Here is a 26,751-nt window from a genome sequence, read left to right on the forward strand (position 1 = left end):
CCAGCCCAAGATAAAAGACCTGCCATATGGATATTTGGGGGCATGGTCTGATGAAACAGCAGGTCTGCATCTTAGCACCCCCATGCTGAGCTCCACACTATATACGTGACTTCTAATCAGCTTTGTGGTGCTTGACTCTTAAATATGAATGGACAGCTGAGGAATAATATCCAATTGAAGAAAGCTTCCAAAGTGTAAGTGACCAAAATAAACAGAAAATATACAAATTAATAATTTTTTAAAAACACACAGAGGAAGGAGAGACTGAGGGGAGAAGAAGCACAAACAGACACTGTAATGAATAACCCCATATATACAAGGCCACCTCGTAAGAGACCATTTTGCATTTATGAGACATGAACTGGATGCTATAGAAAAGAATGAGACAAGAATGAGCTCTTAGAAATAAAATATATGATAGCAGAAGTAGTAAACTTCAACTGAAGCATTGGGAGATCATGTTTGGCCTCTATATAAGGAACACAGAGATAAGGAAAGCTAAGAATGTTGAGAAAATTAGAGAATTCATTCCTAAGTCCCACATCGGATTATGAGAAGCTTCAGAAAGAGGGAAAAAAAAGAGCAAATTTATTAAAGAACTAATACCAAATAAGTGTTCAGAACTGAATAATATGAACAGGTTTGAAAGGGCCCACCAAGTATCTGACAAAGTGAGTGGGGAAAGATCCATTGTCAATGCATAGTTTTAAAAATTTCACCACACTAGATATAGAGATCATAAAAGTCTTCAGAAAAATCTTAATATTAAGGATCAGGAATCAAAAGGAGTTTGAGCTTTTTAGCAGCACCTAGAACTAGAAAATGATTCTCGCTTTACGTTTATGTAGCAGCATTTTCATCAAGTGGGTGGAAATGGTAATTTCCAGGCGTCCAGGGGTTCAGATTCTGTTCATGTGCACGTGTATCAGGAAACTGCAGGAGGATATAATCCACCGATAAGGGAGTAAACCAAGGAGAAGTAAGAACAGACACAGAAGAGACGTGAATTGCAGTGAGGATCCATCCAGTTTAGAAGAGAGACAACGGGAATGCCCAGGGGGATGGCAAAGAGAAGTTTGTAACAGGTCTGGTGAGGAATCAGAGTGAAGAAGGAAGTCCTTCTGGAGGATTCCTAGAGCAATGTTTCCAAGGAAAAAAAAATGAAACTAAGAGGTTGTCATACACTTGATCACACTGAGAGTTTTATAACCTCCAATGGCAGGTCTGATGATGAATTAGTGATAGGTATGATGTTTTAAAAATGGGGTAAACAAGGTAACTGTTAACACTAAGGGAAAACATAGTTTTACAAGAAAATAAAACACCATATGACTCAGTCATAAACAGCATTAATATAACTCTGTAATAGCTAATGTGGCATTAGGCCAGAATTGTGATATAGATGGTGGAGAAGCATGCTGTATTGCCAGGTACGAGGGAGGGATTTAAGGAAACTAATCCTGTGCTTCTACAGCAGATCAATATGTGGTATTTAAAATAGAAGAAAACGAGTAATTATCAGTGTTGGCATATTACTTGAAAATAATGGAGGTAACTACCAGAAGAAAAGCTGAAAGAATGGAGTGTGGCTTCTTGTGAGAAGCAGGACAGAAAGGTGCAGAGATCTCTGATCTTCATCATAAATAAACCCTGTGGGCACCATTTGACTTAAGGAATGCACATGCATTATTTTGATAAATACAAAAACCAAATTAAAAAACACTCTAGACTGAGAAGATTGCCACTGACAAAACATTCCATGATCAAATAAGTTCTAGAAACACTCTCCTGTGTTTGCCTCACAGAGCTTTGTAGTACATGTCAGTGCAAAGTTCTGGGAATTCCTGTAGTAAAGAAATTTGACTCAGCATCTCATAGCTAGCTTGCTCACAAATCAATTTGTGTGTAATACACATTAAAATTCTGTAACTTGGTATTTTCTGTATTCTATAACGCTGAGAAATTTTCAAATATTGGTCCATCCCCCAGATTAAACTTATTATCTGATTCACGGGGAAGAGTTTCTTAAAAAACCTTCGTTAAACTATATAAACCTTCGTGTTTAACCAGATGCCCTACAATCTAAACAGATGGCTTTTCTTGCTCCTAAAGAAGATAATGCGTGGTAACAAAAGATTAACTATATGGGGGAAAGGTATTGAAAATGTCTACATGCTGGAGCGCCTGGCTGGCTCAGTTGGTTAAGTGTCTGATTTTTCTTTTTAATATATATTTATTTGTTTACGAGAGAGAGAGAGAAAGAGAACACAAGTGGGGAGAGGGAGAAGCAGACTCTTTGAGCAGGGAGCTGGACACAGGGCTCTCAGTCCCAGAACCCTGGGATCATGACCTGAACTGAAGGCAGATACTTAAGCAACTGAGCCACCGAGGCACCCGTAGCACCCAACTCCTGATTTCAGCTCAGGTCATGGTCTCAAGGTTGTGCGATCAGGCCCCATGTCAGACTCTCCTTGGAATTTTCTGTCCCTCTTTCCCTGCCCCTCTCCGAGTGTACATGCATGCATGCACTTTCTCTCTCTCAAAAAAAAAAAATTATAAAAAATAAGTGTGCTATGTAAACTCCAACCTCCTTTATTTTATTTAAAAAATAAAAATGAAAAACAAAATGCATGCTCTGCAGATTTCCAGAAAATCTGGAGTAGACAGCTGGATGGTATGAGGAGAGTAAGGGATGAAGGGTAAATTCTTATGTACCTCTTGTGCTAACAGTCTCTACAATAGGCTCCGAGGCATTTTCTAACTTAGCTTATATAAGAGCCTGTGGAGTGGGCAGGGCAGCGATGATTGGAGTTAAGGAGGAAACTGAGGAGCAGGAAATGACCTGTGTGAAGCCCAGCATCAGAGACAAGATCCCCAGTCTCCTCAAACTTGTCTTTTTTTTTTTTTTCTTTTAAGGTAGAACAGAATCAGCCTAGGTGTTGATACCAATGCATCTGTAGTTGAGAATGGATATATGATATTTTGTCGTACATCTGATGTGCGTTTCCAACACAGAAACTAGCTTCCTGTCCTCTATAAAAGAACAGGCCTGTTCCCAGCAGTAATGGTGGTTTACTGTGGCAGTGATTCTCGCCGTGGGGAGAGAGAAACACACCACTTCAGAACATTCCTAGGGAAGATCCCCAGAGCTCTTATCTGCCCTTGAAAGATATTTGAATGAATTCAACCCAGGTATTTCTGTAATGAAGGACATCTAATGGGAGCTAATGAAAGTGACATACAAGGAACTATATAGTTATAGAGAGAAAACACCCATAAATAGCTTTTCTATCTAATAACTTCTGCATATAAAGTGATATAACTATTACTGATACCTTTTATAGACAGGGACAGACTTTGCCGTGGTAAATAGTAAAACATTATATTGTGGACAGAATGTGGTTATAGGCAGAAGACAGGTACTGATACCAGTGCTAAGTTGTCAGATAATTAGCCATACACATCTAACTCATGGATTCCTTGCAGTAGGAAATAAACAGTTCGTCAGGTAAGAAGAGTTGAAGAGTTAATATTTTGTTTTTGTTTTCTTTTGTTTTTTATTTGAGCATAATTGACAAGAGTTAGTATTTTGTAGGGGACCCAAAATAAAGAACTTAAAACCAACTACACATGTTTGTCTAACTAGCAGCTAAAAAAATGGACTTGGCAGTCAATTTACATCTTTAGTTATAGTGCTTGGGGAGTAATAGGTGACAAATGTGGAACAAAGTATAATTTTTTTTTAAGATTTATTTATTTTAGAACGAGCAGGAGGAGCAGAGGGAGAGGGAGAGAGGATCTCAATCAGACTTTGCACTGAACACGGAGCCCTACATGGGGCCTGATCTCACCACCTGAGATCACGATCTGAGCTGAAACCCAAGAGTCGGACAACTAACCGAATGTGCCACCCAGGCACCCTTATAATAAAGCATAATTTTTTTATTAAAGATTTATTTATTTATCCCTGAGAGAGGGTGAGAGAGGCAGAGACCCAGGCAGAAGGAGAAGCAGGCTCCCTGCAGGGAGCCCATTGTGGGACTCAATCCCAAATCCCGGGATCATGACCTGAGCCAAAGGCAGGCACCCAACTGCTGAGCCATCCAAGTATCCCTAAAGCATAATTTCTGATGATTAGGATTTGAAGAAAATAAGACAGGGTAATGTTCTCATGGTGAGGCAGAGGGTAGCTACTGTGGCCAGGATGAGCAGGGAATGCTCTTCTGAGAAGGCACCCGAGAACTAGGACCTGAATGGGAGTGAGGGCAGCTATGTAAGGATCTATGATTACACAGTTCTAAGCAGAAAGAACAATAGGGAGAAAAATCCTGACCCCTGAGCTCTAGCTAAGTTTAAGAGAATAAAGATTCAGAGCTAAAAAGAACTGTAGGATCTCAGACTTCGAATGTTTTAATCTTTCCAGGGCCACCATTATGTTCCTTAGAATGCTTACTAAAACTCTTTCACAACAATTATCCTCAAAATCATACATAAGTGTGTATGTACCTTTATTAAAATATCTCTTTATTTCCAAATTTCTGGATCCTTTGTTTTCTTTAGCATGCAGCAGAGTGTCAGAATTTCTCTGAAAATAGCTCCATCTTGAAGAAGCAAGTGATTTTAGTACACTTAATTATAAATGACTCATAATTTTAACAATCTTCTGTCGGGCTTGTCTGCTCAGGGGTATACTAAACTCTAGAAACATTTTTCACTGATTCAGACTTTGAAACTTGGGTGTTATCTCCTAGAGACTCTGTTTTGTAGGTGGTTGTGTGGGGGTCACTGCTGTTGGGATTTAGTGATTGTGCATAATTCAAGAAAGTTACTCCTTTTACTTTCTGTATTACATCTGATGCTAAGGAACTATGCCCTTCTTTCTGTTTGTGTTTTTTGGTAACCTGTAGACTGTAGAAGACTAAGTTTAAAAAATCTTTTAAGCTAAGTGTCAGAGATGTATTTGAGACATGATAACACACCTGTAGTAGTATTTGACCAGTTTGCATTCTAGAGAATAATCTGCCAAGCTCCTGAGCTTCCAGAAATGACTGTCCAAACTAACCCAGACATGTAGAGGGCCATTGCATAGGTCTGGCCTGTACTTTCTGGAAATGGGGGATGCTAGTGGTGGGAGGCTTGGCAGGAGTGTAGTACACAGGCCAGGCCTTGCTGAGAATAGAACAGAGGAATCCATTGGCATTCTACAGGGTGAGGATGGTTCTGGAACCAGAAGAGAGGGTCCAGAGTACCTCATCCAAAGGAGATGTGCAGAAAGTCAATAACTAGCTTCTAAGGTTTTGCAGTGGAGTCTGGTTTGGATGCTGAATGGAAAGTGGATCAGGATAACTTTTTCCTTAGGCATTGCTTTGACAAAAAGGGAGTGGATTTTGTATTTACCCAAGATGGAGTAACATGGTCCAGATTTACTTTCCCATCTGATAAAACAAAAAACCAGACAAAACAGTGCTTTTTAAGACCCTGGACAACAGGCAAAAAAGAGAAGTCTGTCCTTGAAGGACAGCAAACATGTGCAGTGACACAGTCCCAGAGAGGACTGCACAGAGAGAATCCCGGAAATCTGCCTAGGGTGCCCCTTGAATATCCAGCAGAGCACTGATAATGCATGTGAATAAACTCCTGGAGGCAGGAGGGGAAAAAACCCACAAAGGACTAGCTAACAGTTCCTGTTGTTAACACAGGGCCTGTTCTCAACAGCCAGACTGGAAAAATTTGTGATTCATGTGGCATCGGGAAGAGCACTCAGAAGTCTTCTCTCAGTAGGGGGTATAATTAGCCCCCAAATGTGTCCTGCTCCAGAGCTGTTTAACAAATCATGAAAGTAGGCATCGAAAGGACCAGATTGTTTCCAAGGAAATTAACTGTATCCCAAAACAAAGCTCAAGAACATTCGTAAAGAAACACGAGTAACTAGCACCCAATAAGGTAAATCACGATGTGTAGCATCTAATTAAATATTACTCAGCAAACATGGAGATAACCAATCAAAAGCAGTTCAGAACTAATATGGATGTTAGAATTAGCAGGCAAGGGCATTAAAATAGCCAGTTATTGTAACTATTTTGTAAGTTCCGAACTTGGTTATCTCCATGTTTGTTGAGTAATCTTTAATTAGAATATTTAGAGGCATGGAAGATGAAAAAAAGGCCCAGACCTGTCTCTCCCATTTTTCTCCTTATTCTTCCTACTTCCCTATTAGATGCCAGTTTTAGATGGTTCCCAGGTGGTTAATTGATAGTAAATTATTGTATTTATTACACTATAATCATCACACCTGCTGAGCCAGTGACCTCTTGCTAGCAAGCTATGAATTTATGGGGTTCATGAATTTGTAATCAAATCTTACATTTTCTTTGAAAATGAAACCTAAGCTTATGAGTTGGCAAGGAATTCAACAAATTCTTATTCTGAAGTGTCAGAGAATAAATCTTGACAGTTTTAGACTTTATACATAGTCACAAGAACAGATGTAGCTAGAATATTTTAACAGGTTATTAGATACTTGGGTTGACAGTAAATATAGTTCAGGACTGATATTTAAGTTCTTCAAGCTTTATTTTGAACAACGAGTATCTGTTTGCCATCAACATTAAAAGCTCATGTTCTGTCTTGATTCTTTAAAAATAATATTTCTCTAATTGGTTTACAGTATTCTTTTCCTGAACTTTTTCTCCCAGTTGTACAAATGCAGTTCTATATGTTGGAGCTTGTAAAGATGTTTTAACAGAGATAATAAAAACTTAAATTTTATATTTGCAGTTGAAAGTGGTCAAGACTAAAAATACAGCACCCTTGAGAAAGGGTTTACTGAAATTCAGACAAATATGATTATCCTGGGTTTATAAAAAAAGGTAATCCTTCTTCTGATCGGTTGTAGCTTGTGCACGATAACTTACAGAGTCTGTAATAACTTTCAATGTTCTAGAGTCAGTTTGCTAAATTCACAGTAATAATTTACATCTTATATGGCCCAGTACCACTTTGGAGTTTGTTATGTCTCCTCATCGGTTACTCTTTTTCAGAAATGTTTTCAAAAGTAGGAAACCGGTTATTTTAGTCTTCAGGTGATTGTGGCTAAAAGGGCCCTTTGCTTCTCTTACTTTTCTCGAGTTCTTGATGGATTCTAGAGGTGGGACAATTAGAGACATGCTTAGGAGCCTGCCCTATCTGCTCGTTCTGTGGTCAGTGGCCAGAAAAATCAGGGCAAAGGCAGCAACCAGAAAGGGAGTGTTCCTCTTCTCTCCTGTACCCAAACCCTCTTGGGCTGTGCTCTCACATTGTTATATTGGCCCCATTTCTCTGTGATCTCTCTACCTGCCTTCTATCATTTCTAGTTTTCTTTCTGGCTCAGAGAATTGGCACTGCCATCGTTTCAAAGGGCATTCAGTCATTAACTACTGGATTTCAGAGAGGTACATTCTCTTCCAAAGTGAGCAGTGTTTTCCTTATTCTCTGGAAGTTTCATGCCATCTTTTGTTTATGACAAACTCTTCTCCTTATGCTGATACCAGACAAGTGCATTACTGTCATATAAAATAACATATTACTTCAAGGAGGAGAAAATAGAACCTGATATTATAGCTCTCAAATATGAACTCAGATGAGAACTTATCATTTGATAGCAAGATTCTGTGCTTTTACATGGATTTAAAAAACAAAGTATCCCCTAAATTTATAAACACTGGACTGACTTCAAGGAAAGTTAAAACACTATTTTACCTCATAAGCAAACTTTTAAAAAGATTTATTTATTCATTCAAATGAATGGACAAGATGCTTGGCATACTGGTTAAAATATTAATAAAGAAAGAAAATTGTATAAAGATTGTGTGACATGAAGATATTAATAGACACACAACCCATGATGTACTTTGAATATTTTATTTGTATCTTTTTTTCCTTAGTTTCTTAGGAAGCCAGGTCCATTGACAAATCCTTATTAACCTGACTTATTAGAACTGTCCATTCTTGACTTCTACAACACTATCATCCCAAGTTTGCTTCTCTATCCTAGATTAGTTTTCAGTTTCAGGTGTTTAATGTTGGTATTCCCTGTTCTTGTTTATTGCCTCTTCCCATTCTGCATACCTTCCCCAGGTAGTCCCTCCAGCTCCTTGGTTCATCTACCATCTATGTGGGGACCACAATCAAATCACTGTCTTCAGTTTAGATCTCTCTCTCTCCCTTTTTTTTTTTTTTTTTTTTTTTTTAAGATTTTATTTACTTATGAAAGACAGAGAGACACAGAGACACAGGCAGAGGGAGAAGCAGGCTCCATGCAGGGAGCCTGACGTGGGACTCAATCCCGGGTCTCCAGGATCAGGCCCCGGGCTGAAGGCGGTGCTAAACCGCTGAGCCACCTGGGCTGCCCTAGGTCTCTCTTCTTGTCCACAGAATCAACTGCCATCTGGACATCTCAACAGACATCTCAGGAGCAGCCTGTCCCAAATTATATTCCACTGAAGCGCTTGACCTTTTCTTACCTCAACAAGGCATCGCCATCTACAGGTCTACCCTCTGCACAGACGTGAGAGTTGTCATGATTTCTTTCCCCCTCTCCTGCCATCTTTGCTCAGTAGCCAGTCCAGTATTTCTTGAATCTGTTCTTGCCTTTCTGTTTTCGCTGATCCTTTCCAGCCCACATTTTGTGCAGCCTCAGGTATAGTGACAGGTTCCTCATTAGTCTTCCTGTCTATAATTGTGTCCCTCAGACCATTTATATTTCCATCATTTTTTTTCTAATATACAGATTATACATACATGCATTACATGTATGATACATGTAATCATACAGATATGATTAAGACTTATCACCATCTTCAAGATAAAAACTAAGTTATGATGATTGTGTTAAGTAGGTAACAGGAGCATTTAATTAGCATTTACTGTGTACCAGGCACTGTGCTTAAAAACTGTAGTCTGAATTAACTCAGAGAATTCTCATAATGATGAGGAGGTCTACTCTCCTTTTTATCAGCAAGGAAAATCAGACTATGGGAGTTGCAGACCCAGGGAGTGGCAAAACTACACCAGACCAATGTCTCTCATGCTTATAAGTCTGTTCATATTCTTTATATTAGCTCCACACAAAACTGTCCATACTCTGGGGTTGGATGCTGTGGAGTATGAAAACAATCTTGCTTCTCTCAGAGCTTTGATCACTTCAGCTCTCGTGACTACTAATTATAAAAATGAGCAAGCAAGGCTTTTCTGTAGTGGTACCACGGGATCACAGATATGTTTGGACATAGGATACATGATTTTCTTCCTTTAATCCATCTTCTACCTTATCAGCCATAGACTCACTGTGCCTGTGGGGACATACAGTTTCAGGTGGTGTGGCATGGCTGTATAATGCCGAGAAACAACAGACCACTGCCTTGGCAATGATGGATGATAGATAGAGTAGTTTGTTTAAGGAAACTGGAGGGCAGCCTTGGTGGCTCAGCGGTTTAGCGCCGCCTTCAGGCCAGGGCGTGATCCTGGAGACCCGGGATCGAGTCCCACGTCAGGCTCCCTGCATGGAGCCTGCTTCTCCCTCTGCCTGTGTCTCTGCCTCTCTCTTTCTCTCTCTGTGTCTCTAATAAATAAAATCTTTTTAAAAAATGTATAAAAAAATAAGGAAACTGGATGGGCAATTAAAAAAATTGAATTAAAGAAATTAGTAATATAATTTAAAAATCAATTAGTTATCATGGGTTAGTCACTGAATACTTTTCAGTTCATCCGTGAGAATAAAGGTGTTTAACAGACTTTGAAACTGACAAGGTATTTTCAAGGACATCCTGGGTCTTCACTTTATGTTCACATTAGTGATGGTGGCATTTGATTTTAGTTTCATGTTTCCTAAAAAGGAATGTGCTTTCATAGAGCTGAGTGGCTTTAGATGTTGCCCAACAATTTGAGAGTGTCTCTTGGACTATATATACATGACTTGTATCCAGTAGACTTGGTGGTTTACTTAGGTACTTTCTGGGGGGTCTGCAATATCTCAGGCCAGCCACGACTTGTATTTATGGAGGCTCTGTGCCCTTGAACTGCATTCTGGATGCCACAGATTGCACAGGCTTGGAGTCCGAGAGAGGCACAGATTTTATTCCCAGGCCTATCCCTTATTAACTGTGTAGCCTTTGATCCTCAAGCTCTGTTTTCTTCATTGTATATGTGTTATATAGTAAAAACTCAGTAAACATTCCTTATTCCTGTCTCATCCTCCTTTATCCTGCTTCTTCAACTACCTGCATCTCTCTTAAACTCCAATATATTTGCATGGAAAACAGGCCTAGGAAAGTAATTGTCTTGCAAGTTTTGGGGTAATTTAATCCATACGTAACTTAGTGCTGACACCAATCAGCTGATTTTCTAGACCTTCATTATCTTTTAGGGGGGCATTCTTTTTATTCCAAATATTTATTACTATATCATTCAGATTCTTTTTAACTTTAAATGCCAATATTCTGGGATCCTGTCATTTTATTACTTTTTAGGCCGTGCTTTCCCAAAGTAGATAAATAAATAAAACTGTGTTAATAGCATGATTTATAAAGACTTCGTGCAGTTTTTACAATGAACTAGCTGCTTTTCAAGAGGTTTCGTTTTACAGATAATGTTAATAATATTCTGCAGCACATCCCCTGGGCAGGATCTATGTAAGGAATAAATAAAAACAGGGATTTCTAATTCTTCCCAATCCACCCCAAACCCACCAAGCCTGTAAGGATACACATTTTCATGACTATAGGATGCTGAGAACAACAGACTTGATGATAATGAGTGGTAGATGGGCCCTTTTGAAAGAGGTCTTGTGAGATCTTTCCTGTGAACAGTCCATCATGGTGACATTCTGTCTATCAGGCATAACAAAGGGACACCCTTCGAGTCTGTTCTAATCAAAAAGCACTGCTGAAAAAAAAATCCCCTAAATATTTTCAAATGTGAAGAAAAATGTTAGAGTTGACATTGTAGTTGGCATTTTGAATGTGGTAGCTTGCCACACAGAATTGTTGTGTTAGCTTTCTGTCATGGATTTGTCCTAGGGGATGCAGTTTAATATTTAGAGTGTGCTTCCATCTGTGAGATGATTGTATTTATGGAGATATTTATCCAGTGGTTCCAATCTGTTAAGTTTGCATCTGTGAGTCTGATTTAGTTGGTTTCTATACATATACAGATTTAATACATTTCCTGGATCATTCCACAGATTTATTAGTATGATGTTTTTGTTCTTTTTATTCTGCCCTTGTAACTCAACCCCTGTAGAGAAAATGATTAAATAGCACTTTCACCCTTTGGAAATATTATTAGATTTTGAGTCTGGTGTTATTTGTTGAATGTTTTAGTTTCAGGCTTCGTTATGCTGAATTTTGTAAAGGCATTTGCTGAACCGAGTAAATTTGAAAATATGGTAAAACCTAAAAGAGTGTTTCAGTTCTTTCCAGTTATTTGATTGTAAGAAAATACAATTAAACCATGAAAAAGAAGAGACTCAAAATTTTAGAAATGAAAATGGCAAACAAGTTTTTATCAAATGAAATACTATGTGATCAGACTTTATAATAAAGACTAAAGTTCTTTATAGTGACAGGAAGGGCTTTCTGGAAGAAGCACATCTTAGTCATTCCTTGATTTTTTGAATGTCGGTTGGGTCTGACTCTGCCCATGTATGATCATGGTGGATGAGACATGATCTGTGCATGTCAGGAGCTCAGCAGTGTAATTGCAGAGATGATGTCTGCACGGAAATAACCACATCACAAGGCAAGCACATGAGGATTTATAACAGTGATGGAGTTAAGCGTTACAGGAGTTTAGATGAGGGGAAACTGCCAGTTGAGTGTCAGGGATATCTTCATGGAAAAGATGAACTTGAAAATTGTTTTACACTGATCATTGTCATTTCCATTTCTAATAGGATTTGGAACATGACCAGAACTTAAAACACCTGCTCAACCTGTGCCTTTCATTTGGTTAGCTGAGAGTGACATAATGGTTAAGAGTAGAACATCTACCAGGTCCTCAGGAAGTGCTACCCGTCATCCTTCAAAACTCAGTCCTGTCCTTGCTCCTCCAGAAAGCCTTTGTTACAAACCAAAGTGTCTGAGTTGCTCCCTCTTGTTTAGTCTTAGAGAAGCCTCACCCTATCATTGTCAGAGCATTCATTTGTAAGATTGATTTCTAATTGTCACTTTACTCCTCTGTCTCTCCTGCTGGAGTCCCTTGAGGTTAGGGGACATGCATATTCCACACCTAGCATTATTCCTAGTGTCTAAGGCTCAGTAAATTTTTGTTAAATGAATGATTGGATACAACAAAGATTACATTCAGTATAAGAAAATGGATACAAGGTTGATAACAGTGATGATGGAGAGAAATGGATGAATTCAGGATATGTTTTGAGGTAGAAATGACAAGGTTTCTTGGTGGATTGGATATGGAGAATGAAGAAATGGATAAACCAAACTTTAGGAAGTTGGTAATGCTGTTAACTGACGTGCAGGGGACTGGAGGAAGAATAAGCTGTCTTGCAAATGCTGCTTGAGAAGCCTCCGCAGCTTGAGTAGAGCTATCAAACAGGCAGTTGCGTGTGTGTAGAGCTCAGAGAAGAGATCAAGATAGGAAATACAAATTGAGAAGACAGCAAGCATATAGTTGGTATTTTAGGCTATGTAGCTGGATGAAATTGCTTTGTGAGAGAATGTAAGCAAAGGAGAGAGAGAGAGAGCCCCAAACCAGTCTTACCACGAGTACTCCAGCGCAGTGGTCTGGAAGAGTTGGAGGGGCTAGCAAAAGAATCCAAGAAAGTAGGAAAAACTAGAGGAACTTTATCAAGGAGTTGCCAGTTGGATCAAATGCTGCTGAGGGATTCAGATGAAAAGTGAGAAGTGATCATTGGATTTGGCAACATGTGATTGTTGGTGACCTTGACTGCAGGGGTAGGTTCTGGAAGCCAAGTTGGAATCCCTTCCAGACTGCCTGGGAAGTCAGGAGTAGAAATCTGTAAAAAATCTAGTAAAAATCTAGGAGCTAGATTTTTAAGTAGCCTACGCAGGGGTGGGCATCATGTCTTTCAGCATCATCAGATTATCTCATCAATTTCCATCCTGAACTCACGCACTGTTCCTCTGAGTGTTCCGTTATTAACAGACTAGCCTTCCTCCAGGGGTCCAGACTGGAACCTTCACAGTGAATGTACTCCTCTCTTTCCTCCGCTTATGCCCATGGGATCAGTTGCCAGGACTATCGAGAGTCTTCTCTGTGGCATTTTGCAAACTGGACTCCTCCTGTTCATCGCCCTTGCCACTTATGTTGCTCTTCCCAGGCACTAATTAGCTCTTGTTCAAACTCCTCTGTAGTTTCCTGAGTACTCCTTGCTTTTATTCTCTCCCTTGTCAGTAGATCTATCCATCACAGCTAGAATGTTCTTCCTAAAGTACAGCTTTGCTCCTGCTGTTCTGCTAAAAATAAAACTAGATCCTTTTAGCCTGGCACTCAGAACCCTCTACCTTTTTAACCTTATCTCCCACACCTTTCTCTTCGTTCAGCCCACAGTTCTCAAGTGTTTGCTCTTGCCTCAATACATAACCTGCATCATCTGGCCTCCATGCTTTCAGGCTCACTGTCGTGTCTGCTTGGCATGCCTGGCTATCTCTTCTCTTATGTCATGTGTACCTCCAGATGCTTATGACCCCTAATAAATGTGCAGTCCACCCTAGAAACTAGGGCTTTCAGTGCCACTGCTTTACTGTATCCATTCTCTCGAAGTTCCCTAACACTGATTTTCCTTTCAGCCACAAGTTTCCTTCCCTTCACTACCTCAGCCCATCTTCTTTTTTAGGAAGTGGGGACAGGAATGATTTCCTTTCGGGAAGGAAGTTTCTCAGAGATTTTATTAACAGTGTGGGTCATGATACTCTGTAAACAGAGGACGCAGACACCGAGCACGTGGCGAGGCTTCTTCCTGTTTCCCGGTGGGCACCTTCCCACTGAGGTGACAGGGCAGCTTGGAGGTCGAGAGGTGAGCGTGCACCTCCTGATGAAAGGCAGCTTTCCTCCATCAGGCAGCCACCTGGTGACAAAACAGACACTGGATGATTTGTCTGGCTTTTAGTTGTGGGGATTTAGGGGTGGGAGTAGGGGCAAACGCCTCTGAAATTGTTACTCTCGAGTTCCAGCTTTTTAAAACACAAGGTGTCTTTTGGGAATTTTGCTAACTGTTATACATTCTAAAAGACAGGAAGCCAACTGCACTCTAGAGCTTCTAATCAGAAAGGAATCGCCCATTAGAATATGAAACAGAGGGCTCTATCTCTTTTACCCTTCTGGGGGGCTTGGGGACTTGCTCACGTGAGGGCATCAGTAGGAAGCAAATGGAAGGTATCTTTGCAAGGTGTTCTCTTATGATCCATGTTGCCTCTCAGGTATTTCCAGTTTCACCCATTATTGGAGAATAAAGTTTTAGGCATGTTTAACTTGTACCTAATTAATCTTTCAAGAATGAGGAAGAATGAGGTGGAGACTGTTGGCTGAAGGGAAACAATTGCCTTTATTTTATTTTATTTTTTTAAATATGGGATTGAAAATAACATTCTTTGTCTCAGTTAATGAACTACATTGCTGGAGCGTTGTAATGAGGAGTTGGTATTTCCAGAAAAGAGGAGTGAGGTGACCATCTGATTTTAGAGCCTTCCCTTGGCTGTGACAAGAGGATTACGTGTCTGGCCTTCCAGCAGGCAGCTTGCCCATCCCCTCCACCAGCTGTTAATTATAGTCAACTATTTTGGAACGTGAGGGGGTATTGTAATTAGTAGTGTGGAATACTGACTCTTGAATTCAAAATAGCCCTAGATCTTTAGTAAAACCTAGAGTGCAAATAAGAGATAAATGTCTCCTATTTTGAGTGGGATAACAAGCTTTTACTAAATAAATTGACCTCCTCAACATTACTTTTTATGAGTACTGATAATGAGGGGAAAATCTAGTTAGAAAATTAAAAAGGAAGACCTGAAAACAACTTGCTTTGACTTCTTTGTCAAAAATGTTTTGTTTTCTGATTGTTCATCTGTTTTCTGCTGCTCTACATTTCCCCCAGGAAACTGGGTATTTCAGGATCCTTAATTGACACTGACAAAATTACAAACCAGAGCATGTCCTGGAGGCTTGGCCCTTTTGTGTCAGGATGAGCTGTGGACCTCAGTCCTTTGATATGAGCTTTCCCCTTTCACTTAAAAAAGGAAAGAACTGTTTGTATTCTAGGTGATTTTTAACCAAAGATCTTAAAAATCTATTACTTAATGTTGAACAAATTGTTACATGCTTTTATAAACTGATTCTTATATATACAAGATGGTTCATTGCTGGTATCAAAATGCTTTTTGGTTTTTTATAAGTGTTTCAATATTTTAATTGTTTAATTCTGGTAGAATTTTTTAAAAAATTAATAAAGTAATAGAAAAACTGAAATTCGTTTCTGTATACTAATTGTATTGGTAATTTCAGTAAAACATAAGTGAACATCCAGAAACACCACTCTGGGCTTTTAAAGTATATGCATTTTTATTATAATTTAAGAGCACTTTCCATTAGGAATAGAGTATTTTAAAATTTGCATTTTCTTAACAGACCAAAAAAAAAAAAAAAACAATCCCAGACCCTTAAATAGAATAACAAACCTGTGGTTGCCAGAGGGCAGAGGAGGGGGGTGGGGGAAATAAAGGGAATGAAGACATATAAATTTCTAGTTATAAAATAAATAAGTCATGGAGATGGAAAGTACTGCATAGGGAATATAGTCAATAATATTGTAATAATGTTTTTTGGTGACAGATGGTGATGACATTTATCATGATGAGCACTGAGCAATGTATAGAATTGTTGAATCATGTGCACACCTGAATCTAATATAACGCTGTATGTAATTATAATTCAAATAAATAAAATTTACATTTTCTCTTTTTTCTACAGGAAGGAACTCGAAACCTTCAAAGGTAATTTCATGTTTAATTCTTCACTTTAAAGTAAATGATAGTTAATCGATGTCAGATGTTTTTCTCTCAATGATGAACTCATTCCTTTTTCTTTAAATCAGTTTACAGCGGGGGAAAAAAAAAAGTTTGCTTAGTACTGTTTTTGTAAGTTTTATTTAATCAGGTGCTTTTGATACCCTCTCTGAGCTGTAACACATACACTGAGAGTTTCTGCTGATGAACATTATGAGTATGTTAGGGTGGCATAGTCCTAACTTTGAGGTTGTTGCGAATCATAGTTTGAGAAGATTCTGGTTTCTCTTGGGCAAAGGCTGGGCCACATGGAGAAGACATAGTGACCAAGATAGAGATGTACCCCTGCAGTTGATCCAGTGGTCACCTGAACTTCCAGAAGGTGTTCAGTGCTGGGTCCTGTCCTGCCACTGTGTTGTAACTTTGGAAAAGTCTCTTGCCTTTTCAGGCTCCATCTCTCCATCTATAACATGAGAAGCATTGTAAACTATATTCTGAGATCTCAAAGCACCCCACATTGCCTATTCATTTTAGGGAACTTCTGAAGGTGGGGCACTGGAAAAATAACTCGGGGTCATGCTGACCCTTACTGGCCATGGAGAAGCACTAGTGAAAAATAGAGAAAACCACAGACTTCCAGCAGTTCAAAGCCCTTCCAGCATGCTAGTTTTCAATTACTGATGAGCAATTAGGTAGTGAAGTCACTGTTCTCAGACAGACTCATTTCAGTAACTAGGAAGGCTTTGAATTATTGCCTTTCATATTACACATTAAACTAGTTTTATGCTTCTTGTATTTCACATACAAGCTAGTATTGAGTAAGATTTACTGAGTAAAGATTTTCCAGTTTATCGTTTACAGTTGAATTGTTTATGTGTATGGTCTCTTTGGATGTTTTAGAAAGATGACTAACCTAGATAAAAGGTATAAAGGCTATTCCTGCTGTGACTCTAATTGAACAGACTTGTTTTGGCTGGATTTCTGTTTTAGTGACTACAGTTACAGTAAATGAGTGAGTTCGTGGCCAGTTTGTTGAGGGTAATGTTAAGTGATCATGTGATATAATATGTTATTATTCCTGATCAGTTTGTGCACCAGTATTCATGTACATTGTTTTCTGTCAGTGGTCGAAAGTAAGATTTGAAATGCTCATCCTGTTCTTTCCCCTCATTCTTTCTTTTCATTGGCTAACAGCATCTTATATAACATTAGGAGAAGAAAAAAAAGCAATCAAGTTAATACTGAGAGACAGGCAGGGACACAGATGATGCAAAATGTCAACCTCACTTCCATCTCAGTACTGAGGCCTTTTTTTTTTTTTTTTTGGTATGACAGTATTTGCAGCAAAAGAAAAGTTCAGCCATTTGCAAAAGGTTAGGTAGTGTTACATATTACCCAAGAGAATAATTCAATTTATGCCAACATACTTCATTTATACACACATGCCTAATTATGGTACAGCGTGTAACAACCCACCCATAGGCCAAGTAGAGCTCTCAAATTTGAACAAATTCTAAATTGATTATTGCATCATATCAAAATTTTTAGTGCCAATATTCATTAAAAATTCTTTCCTCTTGAATGTTTTGCTGATATTTCAAAAGTGTGAGTAGTAGCACATAATAGAGAACTCTTATGTGTAACTCTTCCTCTTCTTCATGGAGGAAAAAGGAAAGAAAGAAATCCTACAAATTGTAACAGTTTTTTACTGTTTGAAAGTTGTCTTTGGTTTTCTCTTATAGGTTACAGGAAAGCAAAAGATGTTATATCATCTAATTGTTTTAACTTTTGTAGTTGTATTTGGAAGCTTTTTTTCTAAGTTGATGAAAAGCTAACTTTGGGGAACAAAAACAAAATTAGTAACCATCAAAGTTAGTGGTACATATCCATATCATCTGAGTTCTGGATTCTTCCTTCTGTACTCCATGGATATTAGTGACATAAGTACTCCTTTCACAGGTGCCACCATAGCACATCACTACAATATTATTGAAATTGGTTGGTTGGTTATTTATTTATTTTTAAATATTGGTTTTCTGTGGTCCCTGAATATTACTTTGTTTTTGTTAGATAGAGAGCCGGGGGTGAGGGTGAAGGAGACTGAGGGAGAGAAAGAATCTTAAGCAGGCCCCCCACTCAGTGCTGAGCGTGATGTAGGGCTCTATCCCATGACCCTGAGATCATGACCTGAGCTGAAATCAAGAGTTGAATACTTAACCGACTGAGCCATCTAGGTGCTCCCACCCACCCAATATTGCATTAAAGAAAAAAAACATTTAAATGATAGTCTCTTGAATATTAGACAATAGAAAAGGAGGGTAGGATCTCAAATCTTAATTTTTAATTTTCAGTGCAGAAGGGATTACATTATTATGAGCATGTGTAGAATAAATAAGGTTTTCACAGTCCTTAAGGACATAGGAAATTGGCCATGAATAAGACATGTCTGTTCATTCATTAGGGATTATTTATCATTTTTACATTTTAATTTAAAATTTTAATTTTAAAAATATTCCACATATAAATCTAAAAATCACTCTTAAGATTTTTAAAGTATAAGTCTAGAAATATGGTTGCCACTGGATTGGATATTGTTCTTACTTCCTTAATTCCTTACTTAACATTTAACATGGCTTTACTATGCAGACTCGTTCTTCTACCTTCACTTAAATGCCTCACCAAATTAACTATCATTTTCATAAAATGTACTGACTGATACCCAGAGCAGCTAACTCACGGCTGATAGGCTACTCACCAATACATCCAAATACTTTGATTTCCACTAGTTGCATTGAATGCTTATCCAGGGTGAGTTGTTTGCTCTCGGACACATTTATACTTAAACTTGTTATTATAATCTGCAGTTTAATTTAATATCAGAGAAAACAGCGAAACTTAAGTATTAATGAGAACTGCTTGTAGGAAAATTAAGTTGACAGCTTTGGAAGACTTGGTATATGTAAATAGATTCTAAAAATTGCTGCAAAACTTAAAATTTGGAATTAGAAGAGAATTGGGGAAAAATGATAAAAATCCTGAAAAGTTCTGTACATGGATTGTTTCACACATTTTAAATTCCTGCTCTGCTTTTAAAATAGACTGGAAATTTTATTCATTCTAGAATGGGTAGCTTATGCAAGAATTTTCAGTGGACTTAATGCTAAAAAAATTCATGAATAAAAGTATGGTTATATTTTATATTAAAGTGTTTGTATATGTGTTTTTAACGGATTCCTATATTAAGTGCTTTTTAAAAAATTAAAAGGATGCCTGGGTGGCTCAGTGGTTGAGCATCTGCCTTCAGCTCAGGTCGTGATCCCGGGGTCCTGGGATTGAATCCCATCTTAGGCTCCCCATGGGGAGCCTGCTTCCCCCTCTGCCTTTGTCTCTGCCTCTGTCTGTTTGTATTTCATCAATCAATAAATAAAGTCTTAAACAAAAATTAAATGACTGGGGGACCTGGGTGGTGCAATCAGTTAAGTATCTGATTCTTGGTTTTGGCTCAGGTCGTGATCTCAGGGTCATGAGTCTGAGCCCCACGTTGGACTCTGTGGTCAGTGTGGAGTCTGCTTGAGATTCTTTCTCCCTCTCCTTCTATTCCTCCCACTCTGTGCTCTCTTTCTCTCTCTCTTAAATATATAAAGAAGTATTTTAAAAAATTAAGTGACCAACATGGGATCCAACTGTATTATATAAGAGGATGTCTGTTGTAACTTCCTTAATGTAAAATTACCCAGCCATGTTGGAAATGTGACTGACCATGTGAAGACATGCCAGGATTTAGGAGTTATCTATCCTAGTTGTGTAAAAGCAGCTAAGGCCAGCCTGATATGATGTGATTGTAACTATGGCTTAGCTCTGAAAGGCAAAGCCAATGAAGGACATAGGACCAGAGTCAAATGGAAGACCAAGACAATTTAGTGATAAGGAAGGACAGATGGGAGAAAAATTAAAGGAGTAGTTATCAGTGATAAAAGTAATGCCCAGAAGTTGAGCAGAATGGGGAAATCCCATTGGATTTGACATGAATAGATTGTCAAATTGGTGATCAGAAAGAGCTGTTTGTAAAGGGAGAATCCAGATTGCAAATCAGAAGTGTATGAAAAATTAGCATACAGGGATGCCTGAGTGTCTCAGCAGTTGAGCATCTGCCTTTGGCTCAGGGCATGATCTCGGGATCCAGGATCGAGTCCCACGTTGGGCTCCCTATGGGGAGCCTGCTTCTCCCTCTGCCTGTGTCTCTGCCTCTCTCTCTCTGTATATCTCATGAATGAATAAATAAATCTTAAAAAGAAAGAAAGAAAGAAATTAGCATGCAAAGGTGATGTGAACTCAGTATTCTTTCATGAATGAAAGGAAAGAAAGGAAAAAGTAACTTGAGATAGAATCAGGGTCAAGATCAGGTGAAAGGGTGAAATTGAGGATATTAACAAGTTGAGTAAGATCCTGGAGAAGATGGAAAGCAGTGTTATCCAGATGGATTATCCTTGGAAAGGATCCAGGGACATCTCTTTCCCTGAAATCTTAGAGAAGGGAAGATGCCTGGTAATACGGGAAAAAGTTGACATTGACGAAAGAAACAATTTTTTTGAGAATCCATTTAGAATAAGATGGTCTGAATTTTTCAGGGCTGGGCTCAGAAGTAGAAATAAAAACTGAAACAAATATGCTTTAGTTAACACAGAGTTGGGATTTGGGAGGATGCTTAGAGTAGATCAGCAGTTTGGTCATCTTGGAAGCTAATGAGAGCATGGTTAAAATGCCTGGCCATGGAATTCAGGCTGGCAGGGAAGAGGCCCGACTGGACCAGTAAAATAAACAAGATAGGAGGCATAGGGGATGGTGTGTACCGTAAAGATGGAGAACACGTGGTTGAGGTAGATCTTGTGGTCAAAGAAGGAATTTCAGTTTAAGGTCTTAGAGGTGGAACAGTTCCCAATGGTGACGATGGCTAAATTTGAGTAAAAATAGAGGTTATCTGAATCAGAGAGTTCTGACACCATTCTCACTTGTTTGGATGACTATTGGATATGAACTATACATACTTCTGGCTTGGCAGCCCTTAGCATGCTATAAATCTGGGTGTATGATAGATGGTAAACTTAGGTAGAGTTTATTGACTCAAGACTTGGCTTAAGTCTTCAGCTGCCATTTGGCAGTATTTAAGGGATGGAGACTCGGGTAGGATCGTATAACTGCCCTCTGTCCTCAAGAAGCCAGAGCCCTGGGTAAAGCTTGTAGGATAAAAAGGCCAATACATACATTTGATATAATGTAAAATATATTATAAAAGAAATAAGCACACTAAGACAGGAATAATGGACTATTTAGAGAGAGCCAGTGGCAGTTGAGCTGGATCTAAATGAAGAGTGCTTACCAGGTCTAAAAGGGCAATAAGGACATTCCAAAAAGAGGAAAGAACAATTACAAAGATGCAGAGATATTTATTTTGAGAATACAAGTTAAGATTTAACTTCTTGTTCAACGAGGGAACTACAAATAATTTGCTAAAGCATATGGTGTGTGGGGCTGAAGTAGTGAGGGATGCAGTTGAGATGTAGGCAGGGAACTAATGATACACAGCCTCAAATGTCACACAAAGGAGTTTAGACTTTTTCTTTTGGGCCAGTGATCTCCAAGGAGGGATTGATTCTACAGAATGACAGGAGTGGATAAGAAAACTGGAGCTTCCATTTGTTTCTTTTTTATGTCATCCTTTTAAATTTCAGTTTTGGAAAAAAAAAATTTGAATTTTTATGTAGATTACATAATAAACTGTCACAAGAATTCATGTATATGATATATAAATATACAAATTTGGGTTACATGTTAAAGGTTTTTAACTCATGGTGGAGGTACCTGGTAAGGGAGTGTAGAGGAGGGCACGCTTGTAGCTGGTGGACACAGGTTATAGGAGTAGGAGAACACAAAGGGTTTTCATTAGGGTTGTAGAGTCAGATTTGCATTTTTTTTAATTTTTAATTTTTCAAAAGATTATTCAAGAGAGACACAGAGAGAGGCAGAGACATAGGCAGAGGGAGAAACAGGCTCCTCCCAGGGAGCCCAATGTGGGACTCGATCCCGGGACCCCAGGATCACGCCGTGGGCCGAAGCAGGCACTCAACTGAAGATTTAAATTGAAGGCAGTGATAGATTAGAGAGAAAGATACAGGAGCAAGACTTTTATAACATGTGGGGTTTGTCTTCAACTTCTGGCTAGGACGTTTGCATAGGTTGTTTTGTTTTGTTTTTTCTTTCTCCACCAAGAAATGTGATATAGCTCAAATCAGATTTGGGAGGGAATGGTAGTGAATTCGGCTGTTTTTTGGGAGGGAAGTGATGATAAAAAGTATCAGTTCCACAGGCAAGTTCCCCATAAGCTCACAAAAGTTTTCTGGTATCCAATAGATTGAGAAATGATTTTTGAAAACAATTTTATTGAGTCTGGATTTGTATATAATAAGATTCATTCACCTTAAGTGTACAATCCAGTGATTTTTACTAAATTGATAGAATTGTACAGCCATCACCAAATCGAGTTTTACAGCATTTCCATCACACACAGTGATTCCTTTCTGCCTGTTTGTATTCAGTACTTGGCTTACCTCCTCAGTCCCAGGGCCATCAGTAATCAGTGTGTGTCTCTGTCAGTTGACCTTTTCTGGACATTTCATATAAATGCAGTCATACAATTTGTAGTCTTTTTGCATCTGGATTCTTTCACTTAGTTTAAAATTTTTGAGCTTCATCATGTTGTAACATTATTCTTTTTTAATGACTGTCTTTCCCCCCATTGATTACTTTGGTACATTTGCAGGAAAACAGTGGCCATAAATGTAAGAATTTATTTCTGGATTCTCCATTTTGTCCTTTTTGCCGGTACCAAACTACCTTGATTACTATAGCTTTGTAGTAAATTTTGAAATTGGGAAGCATAAGATTTGCAACTTTGATCTTTTAAAAAATTGTTTAGGCTATTTTAGGTTAAAGTTCCATATAAAGGGCAGCCCCGGTGGCGCAGCGGTTTGGTGGCGCAGCGGTTTAGCGCCGCCTGCAGCCCAGGGTGTGATCCTGGAGACCCAGGATCGAGTCCCCCATCGGGCTTCTTTCTGCATGGAGCCTGCTTCTCCCTCTGCCTGTGTCTCTGCCTCTCTCTCGTTCTCTCTGAATGAATAAATAAATAAATCTTTAAAAAAAAAAAGTTCCATATAAATTTTAGGATCATTTTGTCAATTTCTTTAAAAAAAGGATGCTGGGATTTGAATAGGGATTGTGTTGAATTTTTAGGTCAATTTGGTGAGAATTGTGGTCTTAATATTGGGTCTTCCAATCCATGAACATGAACTGTGTCCCTATTTATTTAGATTTTCTCCGATTCTTTTCTCAGTGGTGTTTTATTTTCCATATGTAAGTCTTGGGCTTTGTTAAATACAGCCCTAAATATTTGATTCTTGTTGAGTGAATTCTGTCTTGATCATATTAAATTTGAGGTGTCTGTGAGACATTACAGGTAGAAGTGTCCACTGTGCCATTGGACCTTAGGAGAAAGATCTGAGCTATATTTAAGAGTAGTCAGCCATAGGTGGGAGAGGAAGGCTTGGGTTTGGATGAAGTTGCTCACAGAGAGAAGCAGAATCCAGAAAAAGATGACCATGGATAGAAATCTAGGAAGCACTACCACTCACTGCATAGGCATAAGAAGAGGACTTCAGTTGACCCTCGGACAGCACAGGTGATAGGGGTGCTGACCCCCTGCAGGCTTGAACATCTGTGGAAAACTTTCGACTCCCCCCAAAACGTAACTACTGATAGCCTACTGTTGACCAGAAGCCTTACCAATAGCATAAATAGGCGATTAATACATACTTTGTAGGGTATATGTATTATATACTGCTAAAGTAAGCTAGAGAAAAGAAAATATTAAGAAAGTTATAAGGAAAATACATATATAGTACTGTGCTAGAGTTATTGAAAAAAATCCACGCATAAGTGGATCCATGCCACTTCAAACCCATGTGGTTCAAGGGTCAGCTATAGTTGCTTATACTAGAGGCTGAGGACAGTCAGCCACAGACCTGAGGAGAAGACTGAACAGAGCATTTCCAGGAAATGTCAAGAAGTCGCATTGTACTGTCGTGGAGAGAGCAGAGAAAAGGGTCACTTGATACGGCCATTGGAAGCTGGTTGGTGATGTTACTGGAACTCTGTCAGCAGCAGCATGAGCACTCCTATGTGAGGGCAGGAGTGGAAACTGGGCGGTGGAGGATCAGGGAACGCAGGAATGCTGTGCCTTGCTCACTGTTGTCACCTGGCACATTGCTTGGCACATTGGTAGCTACTGAATACCTGAATGAGTGAGAAGTAAATATGGTGCTTTCAAAAGTGAAAGAGGAGGAGGAAAGAAGAGAGGGTAGAGGAGAGGGTTAGGTTCAAAGGAGGAACCCTTTTTTAATTTGTGAGAAACTTGAATCTATGTGTATGAAAAAGGAAAAGAGGCCGGAGAGAGAGAGGGGGCTGCAGAGCTGTGACTCCAGCAGACCTGAGGGAGTGGGCTTCAGAGCATACGATTCTGAGGCAGGAAAAGACTGTTGGCAAGTGTTTGTCACTATTGGAATTGTGATGATTTAAGATACTTATTAAAAACACACAGCACAGTCTAAGCCACTGGTTAGTGTTGCTGAATTTGAAGAAAGCTTTAGGCTAAATTTATGTTAAAAATGAAGTGGGGGAAATTTAAAGTTACATGATATGTTATGAAATGAACTATATTCTTAATCTTCATTTTTTTTACTTTCTGATAGAGAGGTTTCTACTTTCTTTTGGTGTGTCATAAACACATCTTTGTGTCTAAGTGACAAAATCACAGGAATTTAGTATATTTTCACCCCCCACCCCCATTTTTGAGCAGCATTTGGTATGGCCCCAGATCTGTGCATACATCTTTGCACACCAGAGCCCTGAGAGCTTGCATTTGGCTTTTATAGAGGCAGTAGATTCCGATACATGTCTGCTTAAACCATCAGCAGAAAACTAACAGGCTTCATACAGGCTCTTTGGAAAACCTGCTTCTGGCTTCAGCCTTACTCCCTTTGTTCTACATCTCAGAAGATGCACATCAGGGGAGCTGCCTGGTAACTGGAGCTTTCACTTGACCAGCACTGAGCTTCTGTTTACTTGTTCACTTTTCACATCCATGTCATCTCCAGGACTCACCGAAAATAGTCAGAGGAATCCTTGTAGGTGGAACTTTATTATGTTTTTCCTTCACTGCTTTTCTTTATGATTTTTACCTCCATGCTTGAGTACATTGCAGTGTTTGCATGGTATACAGATGATATATTATTAAAAAGCAGAAATTAAATTTCAGTTTGATTTGAATCTTCAAGCAGTACATGCTAATGAAAGCGTTATTAGTTTCTTTATATTACCAAGTAATAATTACCAAACTAATACCTAAAACAAAAAAATGTTGCATGGAAATCTAGGACTTTGGATTTTAGAATATTGTGTCTCATCATCCATCAGGTGAAATGCACCAGTCATCCAAATGGGGCAGCGTTTGTATTAAAAGATAAATATAAAATTCCAGGAAAGTAGTGCCAGCTATTAGAATAATGAGTCCAATTCTTATGGTACAGCTCCATAAAACTAATTCAGCATCCCTTGCTTCTAGTATGTTCATTTTCCAAGAAGCAGTTAATATAGTTAAATATGTGAGCCATAGCCAACTACGTAAAGTTAAAATTCATCCCATGCCTACTATATGGATTTATCTAAAATGGCTGATTTTCCAAATGGATTTTGAAAATGTCATAATACTTCATACAGATTTTTAAAATTTGTATCATTTTCCTGATTATACAGAACTTATACCACTTGTTGGCTAGAGGCCATGGTTTTAGTGATGTCTATAGGTGGCATTTTTATAAATATATATACAAAGATATTAAACTTGTGGAGTTTACTGTAAAAAAATTCTACCTTAAAATTAATTGGTGGCTTTCTTTGATTGAGAAATCTATCCATGGAGAAAACCGACTAATTTTTAATAATTCTTGCATTTTTTAAAACTCCAAAATTATGGCTTTTAGGTGGCACCTCTTATGCCATGTTAATATATCATGCCTTGTCAGACAGCAGCCCACTTGTTTTCAAGGGGACAAAAATAAAAGAAGTACGTTTTGTCCCAGATATCTTACTCTATTATGAATTTTATTTTTTTAGATTACAAATAAGGTACATCAGACTTGAGTTAAATGGAAAGTCCTTTCTTTTTCTCCCTCTCTCCTGTCCATGTTGTGTGCAGTATACCAAAACCCTTCAGGCTTTTTCAGCTTGGATAGAAATATTAACTGAAGCAAAATGGTAGCTCAAGAATTAATTAGAAAATTGGAGCATTCATGGAATGAAATTCTAACGAGGTATTACCACATTCTTGTTTGTTATTTAACTGTTTAGGAATAAACTGGTAGGAATGGGGGAAGTGAGAACTTTAGTGTTTATTTTTAAAGTATTTATTTATACAGACTCTGTAATAAATGGCATTTTCTTCCCTGAGTCATACTATCTTAATATAGTGGTTTTAAGAGTAAAGCTTTGAATATAGATATAATCTGGTGTTCAATTTTAAAACTTCAAATTATTCATTTAAGAAATTACTCTCTGAAAATCTTGACTTGTTGATGAATACTGGCAAGATTTTTAAGTATCTGCTCTTCCTTTTTTTCCCACAAAACGT

General features: G+C 38.5%; 1 protein-coding gene across 2 annotated transcripts in view; it reads left to right on the forward strand.

Moving 5' to 3' along the window:
* DTNBP1 (dystrobrevin binding protein 1) overlaps positions 1–26,751 on the forward strand; it is a 125,620-nt gene that overhangs the window by 49,201 nt on the left and 49,668 nt on the right. For both annotated transcript variants that reach the window (XM_072813675.1, XM_072813676.1), the window contains one exon: positions 15,979–16,001. In XM_072813675.1, coding sequence (XP_072669776.1) covers positions 15,979–16,001 — 23 coding nt within the window. The remainder of the gene's footprint in view (positions 1–15,978; positions 16,002–26,751) is intronic.

The sequence above is a fragment of the Canis lupus genome, chromosome 37 (genome assembly GCF_048164855.1).
Source record: "Canis lupus baileyi chromosome 37, mCanLup2.hap1, whole genome shotgun sequence".
Lineage (NCBI taxonomy): Eukaryota > Metazoa > Chordata > Mammalia > Carnivora > Canidae > Canis > Canis lupus.